This window comes from Bufo bufo, chromosome 3 (assembly GCF_905171765.1).
Source record: "Bufo bufo chromosome 3, aBufBuf1.1, whole genome shotgun sequence".
NCBI classification, from domain to species: domain Eukaryota; kingdom Metazoa; phylum Chordata; class Amphibia; order Anura; family Bufonidae; genus Bufo; species Bufo bufo.
This window is the reverse complement of record NC_053391.1, coordinates 543,643,209-543,665,093: the sequence shown is the minus strand read 5'-3', so window position 1 is coordinate 543,665,093 and position 21,885 is coordinate 543,643,209. Positions and strand designations below refer to the sequence as shown.

At 41.5% G+C, this 21,885-nt stretch overlaps 1 protein-coding gene across 1 annotated transcript in view; it reads left to right on the top strand.

Annotated features, from left to right (window-relative positions):
• VWA8 (von Willebrand factor A domain containing 8) overlaps positions 1 to 21,885 on the top strand; it is a 443,862-nt gene that overhangs the window by 145,083 nt on the left and 276,894 nt on the right. Inside the window, 5 exon segments of the mRNA XM_040425409.1 lie at positions 9,725 to 9,833; positions 16,202 to 16,306; positions 18,537 to 18,668; positions 19,314 to 19,448; positions 19,699 to 19,776. Coding sequence (XP_040281343.1) covers positions 9,725 to 9,833; positions 16,202 to 16,306; positions 18,537 to 18,668; positions 19,314 to 19,448; positions 19,699 to 19,776 — 559 coding nt within the window.

The following is a 21,885-nucleotide window of genomic DNA, read 5'->3' as shown; positions in this document are numbered from 1 at the left end:
AAAGTCTAAGGGGGTCAGATCGGGAGACCTTGGGGGCCATTCAACTGGCCCACGACGACCAATCCACTTTCCAGGAAACTGTTCATCTAGGAATGCTCGGACCTGACACCCATAATGTGATGGTGAACCATCTTGCTGGAAAAACTGCCAGCTAGATGAACAGTTTCCTGGAAAGTGGATTGGTCGTCGTGGGCCAGTTGAAACTACGGATACTGGAAGCCTGTGCTAGCATTTCTCCTGCGGTGTTGCTATCAGTGTGTGAAGAGTGGCAGAAGAGGGTTGCATTTACAATCCAACACAATGGGCAGCACATTGAACACATTTTATAAGTGGTCAGAAACTTGTAAATAACTCATGAAATAATAAAGTTACGTTAAAACCAAGCACACCATTGTTTTTCTTGTGAAATTCCCAATAAGTTTGATGTGTCACATGACCCTCTTCCTATTGAAAAAACAAATGTTGGATTCAAAATGGCCAACTTCAAAATAGCCGCCATGGTCACCACCCGTCTTGAAAAGTTTTCCCCGTCACATATACTAATGTGCCACAAACAGGAAGTTAATATCCCCAACCATTCCCATTTTTATTAAGGTGTATCCATATAAATGGCCCACCCTGTATATAGCGTTAATATAAAGCATTACAAGCTTAACAATACATGTGAGTGGAAATAACTTGTCACATTATAACCAAGTTATTATTAGGTTAGGATATCAAAATATGAACATAAGTTATATATATCACTTCTGTTCAGAGAAAACCTCATGATATCAAGATGGGCATGACTAATCCTAGACATCATTATAGAATGCTAAATACATTCTGCCCCCCCCCCCACCCCTAACCAACTACACATCACATGACTTCAAGATGGGCAAATCCATTCAAGGGTATAACTTAGAAGAGACAACTGTATCCTTCCGCCCCATCCTGGACTATTTTCACTTTGGTAAGACTATTAAGACAAATAACAGGGATCTAGGATTTTGCTAGACCATATCTTAAATGGGAAGGACTTGAAATAAGTCCTTCCTGTGGGAATCCATCACTTAGCTTGGCGAAGAATGTTCTATCTATATATATATATATATATATATATATATATATATATATATATAAGCAATCATTTAATGCTTTGCTAGATTATGAGTCTAGATTCTTCTGCAGGTAGAATGAAGCCTCACAATATCCTAAGACTACATCTCAATATGGAGATGATCAATTAATTTAATTATTTATTTATTTATTCGCCAATCTAGATGGTATAATTTCACCCACACTATCAAATTAGTCTTAATAAAATGAAATATCATTTTCTGTGTCTCTTACCAAGTCCTAGTAGGAATCTCACTTCTGCTCCTAGGAAAGCTGGGTGGTCCATCATAGCACATCTCACCATGGCTTTCATCTTGATAGACCCCTCTAGAGAGTTCATTTTCTCTTCTCTTTCTCCTTTTCTCTCTCTCCCTCTCTCCTTCCTGTGTATGGCTTATGATCCCAAACTTATCAGTTAGACCCACCTTCCTAGTTTGGAACTTTCCAATCATTGTCGGATGGGCGTGACCATTGATAAAAAATGTGACATCATCCCCTTACCCAGAATGCACTTTTGCTACTGTTGTAATGTCACCTACTGATACCTAGGTGGCACTGCTGTATAAGCTATTTGCATCATAGTATAAAGGGTTAACTTATGTAAGTCTGAATATACATTTTGACCTTAGAAGCTTTAATTCAAAGCTATAGGGATTAATTCTGACACTTGTAGCAATTAGAGACAGACCTCTAGGTGTCTCTTTGAACGTTTCTCACACTGTTAATTTATGGATCATAAATGGCCTTGTTTTCTCACAGATATCAGTACCTCCTCTGTCATACCAAAGATGTGATTAATTGTTACAAAACACACATCTTCACAGACACTCTTTTGAGACAGATATTCTGCTAATGAGAAATATATATATAATATACTGGATACATGTTGTCTTCGTAACATATAACAATATAATATAAACAAATATATATATATGTCCTACTGATTGTCTTATGCTAAGGACTAACTAAGGCTCAATAAATGAATACATACATATTATATATTTAGCTTCATTAATAAATGCCTAATTGTATAGGTAATTATCACCAGCTGCATAGAGCTTATCTTTATCTCCCGTCATAAATTTAAAAGTAGACAAGGAGGCCTCTTCTCAGACTGGTACATTCATGAGAAGAATAACACTGAAGATTATAAACCTTTGTGTGACCTTAATTTGGCCTACTCAAGACATACAAAATTGCAAATATAGTCGAGCATGGCTCTTAAAGGCAATGAACATCCATCTTGACAATAATGAATTGGATATGAATGTATTTACCTATGAAAAGGCACAACAGTCTGACAAGACTGTCAAACTATAAAAGTAAGATTTGTGTTGCGGAAGTTGTTCAACTAAGAAAAGGAGCCAAAAAACTGCAGTTACAAGTGAGCTGGCTGCTTTGTTGCAAAGTACTCAACATTGTCTTTTGTTCCTTCACATTAACACCATGTTTTCTACAGTATCTAAAATGTGATAAATCACTTTCCATCTAAGTGGGTGCAATCACGTTCAAATGTACAGATTGTCCAGATTCAGACAGAAATAAACAGGATATGTTCATCACATCTACACTTGCAATCATAAAATGTTCTAACTTAAAAATGAAACATGGAAAGAGAATAAAAACACATAGCAGGAGGTAAGGAAAGAAAATGACAAAGAAGAACGTAATGGAATCTCTAAAAAAAGAAAGAAATAAAAACATGTATTTGACTATGGCCCTCCAAGGGATGTATCATAGTAATGAACAGGTTGTACTTATTAGCCTGCATTTGTTTTCCAATTTCATAATTGGGCAGAGGAATTTCACAAGACTCAGAAGCAGAACTATGAGCAGACCACTGTGCAAAGCTAAGAGCCATTAAATGGGTTCTCCGGGATTTACATATTAGTGTGAGGTCAGTGGTCCAACTGCTGGCACCCATGCTGGTAAGCTGTCTGAGGAAGCCGGTGAGCACTGTAACCTCAGCTTACTAAGCACAGTGTCGCCCGTTTTGATAGAAGCTATGCTCAGTATCACAGCTCAGCCTCTTTCAATTTAATGGGACTAAGCTACTGCCTAGGCCATGTAACCGATGAATGTGACGTTACATGGCCTACAAAGAGCCCTAAGTGCTCACAGAGTGCTGTAGCCTCTTCGTTTAGCTGATCCCCCTACAATCTGATATTGATGACCTATCCTGAGGATAGGCCATCTATATGTAAATACGGGAAAACCCCTTTAAATAGCAAACCGACTGTAGTAGCAGATTTTTATTAGTATTTTATTTTTAGATTTGTTATTGAAGGGTCTTTACCCTAACAATTGACATAATATATACACTCACCTAAAGAATTATTAGGAACACCTGTTCTATTTCTCATGAATGCAATTATCTAGTCAACCAATCACATGGCAGTTGCTTCAATGCATTTAGGGGTGTGGTCCTGGTGAAGACAATCTCCTGAACTCCAAACTGAATGTCAGAATGGGAAAGAAAGGTGATTTAAGCAATTTTGAGCGTGGCATGGTTGTTGGTGCCAGACGGGCCGGTCTGAGTATTTCACAATCTGCTCAGTTACTGGGATTTTCATGCACAACCATTTCTAGGGTTTACAAAGAATGTTGTGAAAAGAGAAAAACATCCAGTATGCGGCAGTCCTGTGGGCGAAAATGCCTTGTGGATGCTAGAGGTCAGAGGAGAATGGGCCGACTGATTCAAGCTGATAGAAGAGCAACGTTGACTGAAATAACCACTTGTTACAACCGAGGTATGCAGCAAAGCATTTGTGAAGCCACAACACGCACAACCTTGAGGCTGGTGGGCTACAACAGCAGAAGACCCCACCGGGTACCACTCATCTCCACTACAAATAGGAAAAAGAGGCTACAATTTGCACGAGCTCACCAAAATTGGACTGTTGAAGACTGAAAAAATGTTGCCTGGTCTGATGAGTCTCGATTTCTGTTGAGACATTCAAATGGTAGAGTCCGAATTTGGCGTAAACAGAATGAGAACATGTATCCATCCTCTGATGGCTACTTCCAGCAGGATAATGCACCATGTCACAAAGCTCGAATCATTTCAAATTGGTTTCTTGAACATGACAATGAGTTCACTGTACTAAAATGGCCCCAACAGTCACCAGATCTCAACCCAATAGAGCATCTTTGGGATGTGGTGGAAAGGGAGCTTCGTGCCCTGGATGTGCATCCCTCAAATCTCCATCAACTGCAAGATGCAATATGGGCCAACATTTCTAAACATTTCATGCCACGTAGAATTAAGGCAGTTCTGAAGGCAAAACGGGGTCCAACACCATATTAGTATGGTGTTCCTAATAATTCTTTAGGTGAGTGTATACCTGACCATAACACCAGGCACATGTGTCATCGTCTTGCATGGGGTCAGGGAGCATCTACGCTGGACGAGGGACCAGTGGGCCTCAGTGCTGTTCACTGATGAAAGTCGATTCACGCTGAGCAGAAATGATGGCCGCCAACGATGCTGGAGATGTCAAGGAGAGCGCTATGCATCAGCCACTGTTTGCTTTTGGTGGTGGTGGTGGTGTTACAGTGTGGACAGGTGTGTCTTTCTCTAGACCTGACTCCCATTGAAAAACTATGGGATCAGCTCAGTCGCCGTGTAGAGGCTCGTAACTCTGTACCCCAGAACCTCAATGACCTGAGGGCCGTCTATCAAAAGGAGTGGGATGCCATGCCTCAGCAGACAATAAGTCGACTTGTGAACAGCAGGAGACGTTGTTGTCAAGCTGTAATTGAAGCACAAGGCCACATGACAAGTTATGAAGACATTGACGTTATTTGTGGGGTATACACACCACTATTGTTGGCTTTTGTTTCAATACATTATTTGGGATGAGAAAATCACCACTGCTGCTTCTACTTAAATGCCCTACTTTCATGATATAATATCACTGTAGCGTGAACGTTTTACGCTTTCTATAAATTTCACCCAAAAGCCAAATATCATTAACTTTTTATGTATGTGTATATATAATATATATATATATACAATTTATTTATTTATTTATAAGGTTCCCCTTCAGGCACACATGAGCCCAGTCACATATGCCTGCTGGGGAGGGGAGCAGCCCAGGCAACTGAACAAATGTGTCCAGTTGTGGGCACATTAAAGGCAGAGGACCGCCGTCACACAGGACACTAGTTCCTCTTCCAGCACTGCATATTGCAGTGCAGAAGAAGGGCCAGCATGTATGTGGACTAGCTCCGTGTCATCATCATCATTAACCCTTTCCCTGCCTACTTCCCCCGAGACAACAAGCATTACATTCCCTTCCATAGGAATTAACCCTTTCCCTAACTTATTCCCTGTAACCCTATCCCTGCCTCATTACCTTCAATGTATTAACCCTTTTTCTTACAAGTAGTCCATATATAAAGAGTTAACCCTTTCCTTGCTACAAGAACTAGCTGGCTAACCCTTTCTTTGCCTCCCCACAAGAGCTAGCTAGTTAACCCGTTCCTTACTACCCTATAACAGCAAGCTGGTTAACCTTTTCTACCCCATATTACAATAAGGACAGTTAGTGCTAGGTGGGATAGGGGCCACTGGTGTTTGTAGGTAATTGTACATTGGGTGGGTACATTGATATTTAGATGGTGTGGATTTTTATAGTGTGGTAGTGTTCAGACGCAGTGTTATTTGTGTGTGTGTGTATATATATATATATATATAGTAACTCAGGGGTGGCCAACCTTACATACACAAAGAGCCCAAAAAAAACAACTTATGACTACCAGGAGCCACAAGCTATACATTTACACACAAGTGACCGTATTTTTTGCCCTACAAAATGCACCTAGGTTTTAACAAAGAAAAATAAGATTAAAAAAAAAAAAATTTCAACAGATCTGAGGTCTGCAAAAATATATTTTTCTTCTTTTTCATTAGCAGAGAAAAAAAGAAAAAATATATTTTTCATCAGACCACAGATCAGACTCCTAAATCAGATCCCAAATCCTAATCTGACCTACAATAAGATCCCCTAACCTCATCAGACCTCCAAATCAGACCCCCAAGTGTCAGACCCTCAGTGCTCAGATCTCCCACCTTCTCAGATCTGACCCCCCATGCTCAGACCTGACCAACCCATGCTCAAACAAGACCCCCATGATCAGATCTGCCCCCATGCTCAAATCTGAACCCTCATGCTCAGATCTTCCCACTCATGCTCAGATCAGGCCCCCATTGCTCAGATCAGGACCCCCCCATGCTCAGACAAGAACCTCCCATGCTCAGTTCTATAATTTAAAAAAATCTCTTCCCTCTCCTGATCAGGCACTGGGCTCCTGCTCGGGCATCTGCTACTCTGCAGGTCTGACACGCTCTCCACTGTGACCTGATGAGCACAACGTCAGGTCATAGTGCGTGTCTCCACATACTACGTTTTCACACTGTGTGCATCAGGATGTAGTGGAGAGTGAGCTGGAGCTGCAAAGTAGTAACAGTGCCTGATCAGGAAAAGAGATCTGAGCATGGGGCGGAAATATAGCCGGCCTGACTGCTCCCTGGCTTCACAGCTAGAGCCTCACTTGAAGAAGCAAAGAGCCGCATGTGGCTCAAGAGCCACAGGTTGGCCACCCCCTGCAGTAACTGTATCAAATGACACTGTAGTGTACAATGAATATTTTTAGTATACAGTGTATCGAGTCTTTGCACGCAGGTCAGGCCGTCGGGGAACAGAGCGTTAAGAGGGAAGTGGAGACAATCCCCCTCATTTCCTTTTACACCCACCACTTACCACGTCAAGGTTGCCTCTTTCAAGTGGGTCCCAGTTTGGAGCAGAACCAGTTTGTGACCTTTTCTGCAACACAGCACCTGCAGAAGGCATTTATTTATTTTTTGCACTTATATAGTGCTACTATATTCAGCATGCACTTTACAGACATTAGCATTGGGCCTTCTAAGTTCCCTTTCAATATGTCTTTTTGGAGTGTGGGAGAAAACCGGAGTACCCGGAGGAAACCCACGCAAACATGGGGAGAACATACAAACTCCATGCAGATATTGTCTTTGGTCGGATTCGAACCCAGGGCCCAGTGCCAAGGAGGTTTAGTCTTACAGCAGGAGTGTTATGGGACTGCTGGGTCATGCCTTCTGTGGGCCCTGTGGTGTGGCACCAAATTAGAAGTAGGGACCCACTCAAAAGAGGCAACCTTGACATATTAAAAGCACTTATGCATATTGATCAAAACATATACAAATGTCCTCATGTATAAATTATGGATGTGCAATCTATGTTCTTTTTCTTTTGGAATTTTATTTTTCATGTGTTTTTGAAAAGCATAACTTTTTTAGTTATGTAAATAATTTTTGCATTTTTTTCAGTCATACATGGGGCTTTATTTTTGTCATTGTTACTTTAGAATTTTTTTAATTTTTGTTTAACAGCCCAATATGCAACTAAAATATTTTTTTGATATTGCCATATGTCTCCTTTCCATTAGGGTCATTTTGATATATGCATTATAGTTCCCCAGTGCAGGGCTAGTAGCTGCAGTATGGCATGTGGTCACGTTTTTTTTAACTGGGGTTGACATACTAGCCAGAGTTACAGGGTGAATGCAGCCCCCAGGAAGATTTTACAGGGCTGTACAACCTCACCGCAGAGCTGACTTCAGTCCCTCTCAGACTTCCAGCCTCTGGTGATCACATGACCGCTGGAACCAGAACAGGAGACGTCATGGCCGCTTCATGATCTCTATACACCACATTCATTGAAGCGTATATAGTCAAGGGGCAATTGGGAACCGGTTAAGCAAAGCTTTTGAAGAATTCTTAAGATTTGGATCCATAATGATTGATATGTGGGGCATGGCTACCTGTAATGCAAAATGGCAGCTTGGCAACCCCTGCAATAAATTATGAGTCACCCAGGTACTCCCTTGGTAATATGGACTCTTTGAGAAATAGAAAAACACTTCGCTTTCCAGTGAGAATCATACACCATCTCCTAGCTCACTAATCCATGTTTGACATCAGAGAGGACTACAATATTGAATTTTCAGGTAGTTCCTCTGGAAAAAATACTAAAAGTGGCCCCATTTTGTAGTCTGGCCCAAATTTATGGAAAGCAGGACAAACACAAGTAGGCAGGGCCAGCAATACCATATTGCAGCAGTTTATACCACCCAACAGAGCCAAATACCACAGTGCATCACAAAATGCTGCCCCATCAGCACAAAATACATCCCCAAAAACTTCCACTGGCTGGCTGTGAGGAGGGCTTTTCCTTTAAGGATACTCTCACACTGGCGTTTCTGGGTCCGCTTGTGAGATCCGTTTCAGGGCTCTCACAAGCGGCACAAAACGGCTCAGTTCAGCCCCAATGCATTCTGAATGGATAAGGATCCACTCAGAATGCATCAATTTGGCTGCGTTTGGTCTCCGTTGCGTTTTTTACTTTGACTTGCAATGTAAGTCAAGACGGATCCGTTTTGACTTAGACTTTTTTTTTATGAATAATGCAAACGGATCCGTTATTAACGGATACAAGCGTTTGCATTATTGGTGCAGATACAAGACGGATTCGCCCAAAACGCAAGTGTGAAAGTAGCCTTAGTGGTTAGCACATGGTTTGAATCTAACCATGGGCAACATCCACATGGAGTTTGTATGTTCTTCCCGTGTTTACGTGGGTTTCCTCTGGGTACTCCGGTTTCCTCCCACACTCCAAAAATATATAAAATCATCAAACTGGCTTCCTACATAATTGACCCTAGTGTGCATTATGGAAACAGTCCCAGTAAAGGTAGAAGATTTTTCTACCACTATCTCTGGAGCTGGACATTTTCCTTTTTTTCCGCTAGTGTGCATTATGTGCTGGAGTGCAGCATCTATATGGTAGCCACTGACTTCCCCAGGAGTCGCCCCAGCCACACAACTATCCCTATGCTTGGAGTCCCTTTGGGAAAAGCATATTACAAATGTTTGTCATTGTCATTTGCTATCCTTGTGTTTTATGTTCTCTTTATTGAACATCTTACAAGTTACATCTTAAGATTATATTACACCTGCAGATAATACTGAAGATCATCTCTAACAAGCGTTCCTGCAGAAAGGCTCGCTAGTGATGATCTGGCAGTGTAATACTGCCGCCAGTTACACAATGAACGAGCAAATGCTCATTCATCAAATAATTGAAATCTTTTAGCAGGTTTAAAAATTATCATTTAGTGGCAGCAGATCGTGCTGCGTAATCATGATCTGCTGCCAGCAAACAGTGATGACAAGTGGTGGCATGAGCGATGACTCCTCCCCATACTGAGGAGGAGACTGACGGAAAGGAACGCTTCCCTCCCGACAATCGCCTGCATAATCTGCAGGTGTAATATAAGCTTTACTATTCCATTGTGTAGAAGAAAGAACATTCCTAGTGTGCATTGTATATGCTTTGCTCTTTGCAGTGGGATATTATATTGTGTAACAAAAATTGTTACAAAATTACAAATAAGTATTACAAATACACAATCAAATCAAAGCCCCCCTCCAGCCATGTCAGACAATGCTCTATTATATGTTATTTTATTACAGAAATGGGCTATTGTGTAGTTCTGTAACAATAAAATGGGGAAAAATACTACATTTCTTTTTCTCTTTCAGAATTTCCCAACTCCTGTCATTTGCTACAACTCTGTGCTCTCTTGAATCTGCCACCTTAGGGCTTCCAGACTTCCCAGCAGACAATTTGGCAGCAGCCGTTGGAATTTTGGTAAACTACTTAAATTGGTACCATTTCAAAATTGTTCCTTCAATAATTCATGTTGTATTTATGCATAATGAATATTATCAGGCAGCTGTCAGCACTGAATTAAAGGAAAATTGTTCTATTGCTGACATTTGCTGCCTGGGCATTTGAAATTATGTCAGACTTGAAAAGAATGGTACTAAACGTTCATCAAAATGTGCACTGGATAGCCTGTTCCTTGAATTGGTTCACATTGGGCAGTTTGAACATTATCAATGAAATTGTATATCTAGAGACTTGAGCAAAAACTTAGCTAATGGGCACATCTATTTTTGGACACTGACCAAAAGCCCCCTATTTTTATCCACTGTAACACATTTTTAAAGGATTTTTGGTGGTTATTTTTAATTTACCATGTCAATATGTATATTTAAACAAAAACCATAAAATCCTGCAATTTTCCCACTGGCCACTAGGCTTAATAATAAACACCACTTCGTGATCTTTACAGATTTACTTAGTTATCTCATTATCATAACAGTCAGGTTTAGAATAGCATATATCACTGTGTATAGATAAGTCAGGATCCTCCTTTAACAATAAGTGATTGTGAAAGATTATCTACACCTTGCTTGTAAAATGACCTCTATATAGGTCATAGAAAATGCCTAGAAACTCTCCATTAGAAGTCAATGAGGTTTCCTCCTATTGTGTCTATGGCCCATGTCGCTGCCGTAAAGAAATTCTTTAAATGCTTTCTAAATTCTAAGAACATCTCAGGCAAGATGGCTGTCCCCATGATCATGTTCAGGAAATAGAATAAAAAAATCAGAAATCACAAAATAAAAATAGATTAGAAAAAAAGGATATGTCTTCCTTTAACTGTCAGTAAAAAAACATTTGCTGACATGTTCACTTTAAGCTGGCCATACACACTCAATAGACTCAGTAATGAAGATTATGGCTTTGTGACAGCAGTAGCAGCCCAGTAACTCTGAATCAGGATGTACAGTAAAAATAGTGTGCCAGAGTCACAGCCTGAGTATCCCACTGATAGTACCATACACTGTACTGCATAAGTACTACAGTGTATTATAGAAGCAATAAGAAGATCACCTGCCAAAATCCCCTTGTGTGTCTAATAAACAGTAAAAACAAGAGTTAAAAGGGCTGTCCCGCTGTTTATATTGATGACCTATCATCATGATAGGTCATCAATAACTGATTGCTGAGGGTCCAACACCCGGCAGCCCCACGAATCAGCTGTTTGAAGAGGAGACGGCCCTCCATGTGAGAACTGCTTCCTGTTCATTACACTGCACTTAATTTCAGAAGTGCAGTGTAATGACAAGTACTCGCTCCTTTCAAGGGTCTGCTGTGGAGTTGCGGCATAGTGTAATGATGAGGAAGCAGTTTGCCGCTTCCTCGTCAAACAGCTGATCAGCGGGAATCCTGGGTGTCGGACCTCTGCTGATCAGATACCGATGACCTATCCTGACGATAGGGCATGAATATCAATGGCAGGAAAACCCCTTTAATTTATCCTGCACAGTGAACTTTGTTAAAAACAATGTATGCCAGAATCGCTATATATGTGTATTTGCCACCATAAAAGGAATAAATAGCAATCAAAAAGTGTTATGCATCCCAAACTAAAAGTCGTCCCGCAAAAATCTAGCACTTGGCTCCATTGCAGTAAAAAATAAATAAAAAAATTAAAACCTTATGCGTCTTAGGATGTGGTAATGAAAAAACTTTTTTTAAAAGGGTTTTTCTTCTTCAAAAGTAGCAAAAAATAAAAAATATATATACAGTATTTTCCGGACTATAAGACGTACGTAGGATTTGATGGAAGAAAATAAGGAAAAAAATATTTTCCATCAGCTTTAGATCAGACCCCTGAAGCTCCATCAGCCTCAGATCAGACCCCCCCCCCTAGCCTCCATTAGCCTATCAGACCCCCTTCAGACTCAGATCAAACCCCCAATCAGACCCCACAGCCCCAATCTTCCTCAGATCGGACCCCCAGCCCCAATCAGTTTTAGATCATTCTCTAATCAGACCCCACAGCCCCTATTAGACGCAGGTCATACCCCTCTATCAGCCTCAGATTGGACCCCCAAGCCCCCATCAGCCTCAAATCAGACCCTCCAGCCCCCATCAGCCTCAAATCAGACCCTCCAGCCCTCATCAGATCAGATCCTCCAGCCCCAATCAAACTCATATCAGACCCCCAACCAGCCCCCATCAGACCTCAGATCAGACATTACAAAAAAAATAAAATACATAAACTTACCTTGCTTGCTTCAGACGGCACTGCAGATCCAGGACACATCGCTCCATTACTTCCTCCGGGTCCTGCTATGTACTGTGACTTGACGGCGCACAGCATCAGGTCATAGTGCATTCCTACGTGCACTACGTCCTGATGATGTGCGCGGTCAGGACACAGTGCACAGCGTGACCTGGAAGAATATCAGGGAAGGTGACTACAGCCAGAGCAGCACTGCCCTCACCTTCCCGTGCCTCCCATATGCTAATGACCGCTTCCATAATGGAAGCTGTCATTAGCATTCGGACTATAAAATGTACTGACCCTTTTCCCACTTTTTTTTGTGTCTTAGTCTGAAAAATATGATTTACCGTATATTTTGCTGACGCACCGATGATAAGAAGCACCCCAGGTTTTAGAGGAGGAAAATAAGAAAAAAATATTTTTCATCAGACCACCAAGTCAGAACCTCACATCAGACCCTCATATCAGGACCTCATGTCAGACCTCTGCCTTACCACTCCTCTCCAGGTCCGGTGGTCTCTGCAGCAGTCGTGCTCATTTGTCTTCTCTGAAAAAAATTGCTTGGTCACTAAGGCCCCTTTCACATGGGCGAGTATTCCGCGCGGATGCGATGCGTGAGGTGAACGCATTGCACCCGCACTGAATACCGACCCATTCATTTCTATGGGGCTGTTCACTTATGCGTTGCGTGAAAATCGCAGCATGCTCTATATTCAGCGTTTTTCACGCAACGCAGGCCCCATAGAAGTGAATGGGGTTGCGTGAAAATCGCAAGCATCCGCAAGCAAGTGCGGATGCTGTGCGATTTTCACGCACGGTTGCTAGGAGACGATCGGGATGGAGACCCGATCATTATTATTTTCCCTTATAACATGGTTATAAGGGAAAATAATAGCATTCTGAATACAGAATGCAAAGTAAAATAGGGCTGGAGGGGTTAAAATTAGTCCACTTGCTCGCGTAGCCCGGCATCTCCTTGGGTCTCCTTTGTTGAATAGGACCTATGATGAGCATTAAATACAGTTACAGGACCTTTGATGACGTCACTCCGGTCATCACATGGTACGTCACATCATCTTTTACCATGGTGATGGATCATGTGATGACCGGCGTGACGTCATCAAAGGTCCTTTACCCAGGTCCTAAAGAAAGAATACAGAAGGAGATGCCGGCTGCGCTATCAAGTGGACTAAGGTGAGTTAAATTTTTTATTTATTTTTTAACCCCCTCCAGCGCTATTTTACTATGCATTCTGTACTCAGAATGCTATTATTTTCCCTTATAACCATGTTATAAGGGAAAATAATACAATCTACAGAACATCGATCCCAAGCCCGAACTTCTGTGAAGAAGTTCGGGTTTGGGTACCAAACATGCGTGATTTTTCTCACGCGAGTGCAAAACGCATTACATTGTTTTGCACTTGCGCGGAAAAATCGCGGGTGTTCCCGCAACGCACCCGCACATTTTCCCGCAACGCCCGTGTGAAAGAGGCCTAAGAGTTTAAAAGATGTTACATCTCCAAGCTTCTCCAGTACTACAGGAACAGGCAGTCGCATATATAAAATAGTCATCATCTAATCATTGTTTATTAGGTTCATTACAAAAAAAATAAAAAAGATTGCAGATAAAAGCAATGAATCATAAAATGTATGTTATATGTTCAGCTTCTAAATAGAAGAAACTGTTGTGTAGTGGATATGGACAACATGGTGGAGACCCCTACTAAGGATGTGGTCTATAAACCAGAGCAGAAAGCTAGTAACAAGCTGTCACTCTGTATTACTTGGTCGACCATTCATTTGAATAGCTGCATGTAAATATGTATTTTCCCTGTAGCAGACTCTTTGGGGGGTCCTTTATGATAACACTGTCCCAGGATACATGAAGCACACAGCATGTTATTTTCTCGTTTACAGCTAACAGAGATACAGTAGATGCCATTTATTATAATTTATGTATAGATAGTAGACTGAGTTGATTATATTCTACAATGGCTTCTCCGTTGGGTTAAGACTGGACCCACATGAACTGTTAACTGTAGAAACCAGTGTCAGGCAGCTGCTGCCAAGACCAGTAAGATTATGGGTTGCTTCAAAAGGGGCATAGATGTCTGTAATGAGAACATAGTCCTGCCACTTTACAAATCACTGGTCAGACCATATATGGAGTACTGTGTACAGTTCTGGGCTCCTCTGAACAAGGCAGGCATAGAAGAGCTGGAGAGGGTTCAGAGGAGGGCAACTAAAGTAATAACTGAATTGGTGGACTACAGTACCCTGAAAGATTATTGAAATTAGGGTTATTCACTTTAGGAAATAGACGACTGAGGGGAGATCTAATTACTATGTATAAATATATCAGGGGTCAGTACAGAGATCTCTCCTATCATCTATTTATCCCCAGGACTATGACTGTGATGAGGGGACATCCTCTGCGTCTGGAGGAAAGAAGGTTTGTACACAAACATGGAAGAGGATTCTTTACAGTAAGAGCAGTGAGACTATGGGACTCCCTGCCTGAGGAGGTGGTGATGGAGAACTCACTAAAAGAGTTCAAGAGGGGCCTGGATGAATTTCTGGAGCGTAATAATATTACAGGTTATAGCTACTAGAGAGGGGTCGTTGATCCAGGGAGTTATTCTGATTGCCTGATTGGAGTCGGGAAGGAATTTTTTCCCCTTAAGTGGGGAAAATTGGCTTGTACCTCACAGTTTTTTTTTTTGCCTTCCTCTGGATCAACTTGCAGGATAACAGGCCGAACTGGATGGACAGATGTCTTTTTTTCGGCCTTATAAAACTATGTTACTATGTATTTAAAGGGGTATTCCAGTTGTTAAAAGTTATTCCCTATACACAGTACAGGGGATAACTATTAGATCAGTGGCAGTGATACCGCTGGGACCCCCACTGATCATCTATTTATCCCCAGGACTGTGTCTGTGACGAGGGGACATCCTCTGCGTCTGGAGGAAAGAAGGTTTCTACACAAAAATAGAAGAGGATTTTTTACAGTAAGAGCAGTGAGACTATGCAACTCTCTGCCTGAGGAGGTGGCGATGGGGAACTTTCTAAAAGATTCTAAGAGGGGCCTGGATGTATTTCTGGAGTGTAATAATATTACAGGTTATAGTTATTAGATTTTTGGAGAAGGGTTGTTGATCCTGGTTGTTGTTCTGATTCTGAGTCAGGATTTTTTCCACAAAAATTAGGAAAATTGACTTCTACCTCATTGGTTTTTTGCTTTATTCTGGATGACCCTTGCAGGATAACGGGCTGCAGTAGATGGATGGATGACTTTTTTTCAGCCTCACAAGCTATGTTACTATGTACTGTATTTTCTTTGGGGATAGGCTGGGAGCACATAAGTTTTAGATTTATTTATGAAATGAATGAATTTATATTGGTTGAAATTGCACGTGGCCATTAAAGTGGTTCTGCAGTTTGTTTAAACTGATTATCTATCCTCTGGATAGATCATCAGCATCTGATCGGCGGGGGTCCGACACCCAGGACCCCCGCCGATCAGCTGTTTGAGAAGACAGCGGCACTCCAGGAGCGCCGCAGCCTTGTCACTGTTTACCGCAGGCCCAGTGACGTCACGACTTGAATGGAGTGTCGGACCCCTGTCAATCTGATGCTGATGATCTATCCAGAGGATAGATCATCAGTTTAAACAAACTGCAGAACCCCTTTAAATTTGACACTGAGCAGTCCTGCAGTTGGAATAGTTGTTAGGATTATTATGATAATAGCTGTTCTCTTCAAACATTTCATGCAGAGTTAATGGTACGCCTAAAAATACATCTGTAAGTATTTAACGCAGTACATTTCTTGTTAAAACATAACAGCTCCTCGTGTTTATGTGATGAAATCTATAAATACCCTGCTTTGACTTCACGACGATCGGGGACATGTCTGGCTTTCCAGGAATACCACCCGGCTGTACTCTCAGTGAACTCAGCACATGGTGCTCCAGTCTGAAAAAGCTTGTGTCGTTGTGCGATAAATTGTGCAATGAGGCCTCTTACATCATCGCCGTGTTGTCCTGTATGATACATTAAGACCTAATCTATTTTTCTTTTTTATAACTGAAGAATGTATTCCCTATGATGTCTTCCCAACAAGTCATTCAAAGACTGTATCCTTATACTGTTATGTTGGGGAAAGAAGGCCAAACTGCTGTAGAAGACACATTAAAGGTACATTTTCCAAATTGGAATAATAATCTGCAATAAAATACACTAATGTAAGACCTATTTAATGTTTCTAATTTTAGGCCTGGCTTTCAATGCTTGTTAAATGCGTGTATAAATATATGATTTTAAAAGCTACATAGGTTGGATTGATTAGGATGGATGGATGGAGTGAGTAAACTTACCTTGGGGTTCCATCCAAAGGTATTAGATATGGTTAAGGTCAAACTAAAATGGAAAATGCCCTTCATCAAGCTGAAAATCACCATAGATTCCTAGAATATCTTTAGCAAGAAGTAGAGGATCTGATCACTTCATCCTTAAATGCATTGGTCCATCTCAGACATTGATGACCTATCGCACCTCTGGGACACGGTCATATCTCCAGAACAGGGTACCTGAAGTGAAGGAGAGCACACTGCGCATGCTCTGAATTCACTGCTTTGGAAGTTCTGAAAATAGCCGAGCTAGAGTGTCAGTCCCATGGTGGAAAATGGAGAGTGCACCAGGTATGCACAGCGACTTCTCTGTTCACCCCTATGGCAAGTAGACAAGCCAGCTCTTAGCTATTTTCGGAAATCCCATAGCAGTGAACGGTGGGTGGCTGTACTTGCCTGGTGCACTCCCCTTCACTTCGAAGGCCTGTTCTGGAGATAGCAGCAGGCCCCAGAAGTGGGACCCACAACTATCTGACATTGATGGCGTATCCTAGCGATATAACATCAAGGTCTGAGATGGACGTACCCTGTAAGGAATTTTTTACATGGGCTGACTAAACAGGCAATTATCGGGAACAAGCCATTTGTTCTCAATAATTGCCTAACATTAAGCAGAAGGGAGATCAGCATTTGTCTAGAGCAATCATCCCCTCTGTATGGGGGTGAGTGATTACTACTGTTATCTTTCATCCCCAGAAAGAATCATTGTTTGCTGGCAGCAGATTCCTGTCTACACAAGATGATCTGCTGCAAACAATGATATTAATGTGCCACGGGAATAAGATAATCACTCAATGAATATGCTCCTATTATCGTTGGGTGATCAGTTGCACATTTATACAGAGCAGTTATCGGGAACAAGTGTTCCTGAGAATGCAGGTTCCTGATAATTGCATTAATCGATGACCTTTACCTTAACATTTTGAGAAAGATATTCGTTAAGATCATGTTAGGATGTTTTTTATGCCTGACATAGGCTACTTTCACACTAGCGTTTTTGCTGGATCTGGCAGGGTCCAGCAAAAACGCTTCCGTTATTGATAATACAACCATCTGCATCCGTTATGAACAGATCCTGTTGTATTATCTTTAACATTGCCAAGACAGATCCGTCATTAACTCCATTGAAAGTCAATGGGGGACGGATCTGTTTTCTATTGTGGCAGATTGTGTCGGAGAAAACGGATCCGTCCACAATGACTTGCATTGGGTGTCATGCCGGATCCGTCTTGCTCCGCATCCCAGGACGGAAAAATACCCGGTTTGGGAACGCAACTAAACTGAACTGAATGCATTTTGGAGCATTCTGTTCTATTCAGTACAGTGTTGTCTCCATTGACAATGAATTGGGACAAAACTGAAGCGTTTTTTTCCCGGTATTGAGCCCCTATGATGGAACTCAATACCGGAAAACTTAATCGCTAGTGTGAAAGTACCCTTAGCCTTGTTTCATGTGCCACTCTTAGGGCTCATGCACACGAACGTGTGCCGCCCATTCCGTGCATTGGAGTCCGCAAATTGCAATCCGTAGTGCCTTTGTGGGGTTCCGTGCCTTCATTCCGCACTGCACCTTCTGGATTGCGGACTCATTCAAGTGAAGTGGGTGCCAGTATGCAGGCTGCATTACAGGCTCGGCCGGCATGAGCCCTTAGGTTAATTTTACACAAGAGTATTCAGTCTGTGAAATATGCTCCATACGTCAGAGGTATTTCCTGGGCCGAACGCTGCTCCTGTGAAATGACGTCACAGCATTATAATTATTTATAATTTGTCCCTGCCCGACCTCAGCTTTACTGAACTGTACTGGTGTCATTATGTCAGTACAATTCAGTACAGCCAAGATCGAGCAGTAATACAAAGCATTATAAATCATTTTTGCAGCATTTAAAAAAAAATAATTTTTCATTGGATCAGTTAAAAATTGGACTGAAAATGGACCAAAGAACTGCATCTCTGTTATTTTCTGCGCATCCTGTAGCATGTTGGTTATTTATGTTTTGCTTTCCTTATTTTATTAGAGATTTGAACTCTTGGATGCTGAAAGGTCTCCCATTTTCCTAAAAATTGCGAAAGTGGAGCCAGAACAGAATGCTGATAGACCCCTAGCTTCGGTTCACATTCAGACTAGTAACAAGGGAACCACAATACAGGTGAAATATCCAATTTTTACATATTAAATAAAATGTTACATAGGTTTCATATGGTAAATAGCTTTTTAATACGATTGAGTTCTGCACAGGTTTACAGCATCTGGGCACCTTTACTTAATAATGGGCATCGTCCTAGATTGACATTGATTGGTAAAGGAAGTGAATATGCTGTATTAATTAAAGAAGCACTCCGACAAACATTTTTATTCTCTGACCTATTAGAAAGGTACATGTTGTAAACTGTAGTGAATGTAATCTTCTTACCAGTGACTGTATTTGTGAGTCATCTCCTCCCTACTGATCCTCAGCTGTGTCATGTGACCTGCACTCTGATTCTCCAAAAAATGCAGCATCCTTTTTGTCGACAGGAAGCCACATTCTCCATGTATTCCTAGGGGAGCCTCAATGTCAGTCTCTTAGGAATGAATAGAGAAGTAACTGACTTCTTGTCCTGTGTCGGTTGGAGTTCAGAATGCTGGTCACATGACACAGCTGAGAATCAGAAGGGAGGTCATAACTCACAAATGCAGTCACTAGTAAGAAGATTACCTTCACTACAGTTTACATAATATACTTTGCTAACAGGTTAGAGAATAAACATTTTTGTGGGATTGCTACTTCAAAAGTCTGTATTTTTCTTCCCAGGTGGCAGCAGGTGCTCGCCCCATGCTGTTACATTCCAAATCATCCCAGTTCATTAGAACCACTACACATGATCAGCTGTTGGCCGAGATGATGCAGTCCCATATGGTTAAAGACATGTGCCTGATTGGAGGAAAGGTAAATTTAGTTTAATTCTTATGAGACATATCGTGTGATAAATTGATATTGCTAAAATCCATTATTCAAATATATGGTTGAAAAGATGCCTTCTTCCCACATAAGTGGATGGGTGGTGCAGATGTGGAGATAAAGCAGTCATTTCTTTCTGGTACCACAAACCTTTTTGAAAAGAAAATGGCAAATTTGAGAATATTTTCATCTTTTTTTTTCTTGTTTTTATATTTATACTATCGTTTTTGTTTTTTAGGGGTGTGGTAAAACTGTCATTGCTAAAGAATTTGCCGATATGCTTGGTTACGAGGTTGAACCAGTCATGTTGTACCAGGTAATATTTTCTGCTTGTAAACATATGCAGTATCTATTGGGCAGACTAGATGGGCCAAATGGTTCTTATCTGCCAACGCATTCTATGTTTCTAAGTGTATCCATAATGAGGAAAAACACCATAAGAAGTGTTGAGCAAATGAGAAGCACGAAAGCTCCAACTGCAAGAAATGCATGATATTAAAACATAAGGTGCAGTCATTATTCCAATACCAAGCAAACCTTAATAACCTAATCTCCAGTAAGTATCACATTCATCTGGAAGAAATACCATGCGCAAAATTATAATATACAGTTCATAATAGCAAATTTGCACATGTACTATAGATACAGTACGAGCCCATAAATATTTCAGTTCCTAAATTTATTTTAATCAGGTTGATTGGCTGAATAAGGAGGATATCAGGATCCAAAATTATAGTAAAAGCTGTAAGCTAGTGGCATACCTCAGTGATGTAAGTCAGCCCTACTAATGAATGAACGACATTAATATTAACATGTTGCAAGCACACTCAGACCAAACTTATGTTACAGGCTAATCCAAAATCAAGACATAAACATTGGGTTTAAAAAACACATGAAAGAGGTGAACTGCAAAGATAGGTGCTTCCACACAGCTGCCTAGGGTCCACAGGCGTTTTATTTGCAGGCTTCCTGATGTCAGAGGTATAAGGGCATCCACACAGCAGCCTAATCCCTCAGACCTCATGCACATGACCGTAGTTATGGTCCGCATCTGAGCCGCAGTTCCTGTAGCTCGGATGCGGACCCATTCACTTAAATGGGGCCGCAAAAGATGCTGACAGCACTCTGTGTGCTGTCCGCATCTGTTGCTCCGTTCCAAGGCCCCGCCCAAAAAATATAGCATGTCCTATTCTTGTCCGTTTTGCGGACAAGAATAGGCATGTCTACAATGGGCCTTCCGTTCCGCAAATTGCAGAAGGCACACGGGCGGCTTTCGTTTTTTGAAGATCCGCGGTTTGCGGAGCGCAAAAAACAGCACGGTCTTCTGCATGAGGCCTCATTCACATGTCGGTGTTCGGTCAGTGATTTCCATCAGTGATTGGGAGCCAAAACCAGGTGCGGCTCTAAACACAGAACAGGTGCAGATCTTTCCCTATACTTTTGTCTGTGGAGGCTCCACTCCTGGTTTCGGCTCACAATGACTGATGCAAATCACTGACCAAAACACTGACATGTGAATAAGGCTACATGCACACAACCATATGTGTTTTGCGGTCCGCAAATAAAGTAGTTTTTTTTGCGGATCCATTGTAACAATGCCTAAAACGGACAAGAATAGGACATGTTCTATTTTTTTGCGGGGCTACGGAACAGACATACTGATGCGGACAGCAGACGAAACGGACCCGGAAACAAACAACGTTCGTGTGCATATAGCCTAAGGCTTAATTGTCTTGAAATTCATGTGTAGTATAGCACATAGACTGGAGAGATAACCAGTTCATTTCTATCAGTCCACATAGTAGTTGGCAGTCAGTGGCTTGTTCCTGTACGAAGAGCTGAGGTTACTGGTAGCTATGTTTTGTCACGTTCCCCACCATTAGGATAGTTCTGGAGAGCAGTATCATGACATTACCACTAATATGTTTTGTCCACCATAGGACCTAAAAGTTCAAACAATATAAAACTCGGATACACAGATAAGTACTTTTCATCAGTTAATGTACAATTTTATATAAGTAATTAAAAATGTAGTCTAATGAGCTATGCTGAAGGGGAACGAAAATCTTGGGAGGAGCTCATTGAAATCAGTGACCATTCATTTTAATGAATGGTGAATTTTCTAGGGCAAAGTTTACAGGAGTCTTCTTAGAGGCTCTGAGTCCCTTCACTTCCCTGCTGGGGAGATATGGGCATGCTGTTCTAGCTGTATGTTTCTATATTATGGAGATGCCCTTGGTTGCAATAGCTACCCCCCAGCATTACACAACAGCGCCGCAGGGTGGTTAATGGGGTTAGACGGGAGTCCCTTCCCTCTATCTAACTACTTAAATGCTGCAGTCAGCATATTCCATGACATCTAAGGGGTTAAACTGCTGAGATCAGAGGTAACTCAGATCCTGGCAAAGACAGCAGTTGGCCAGTG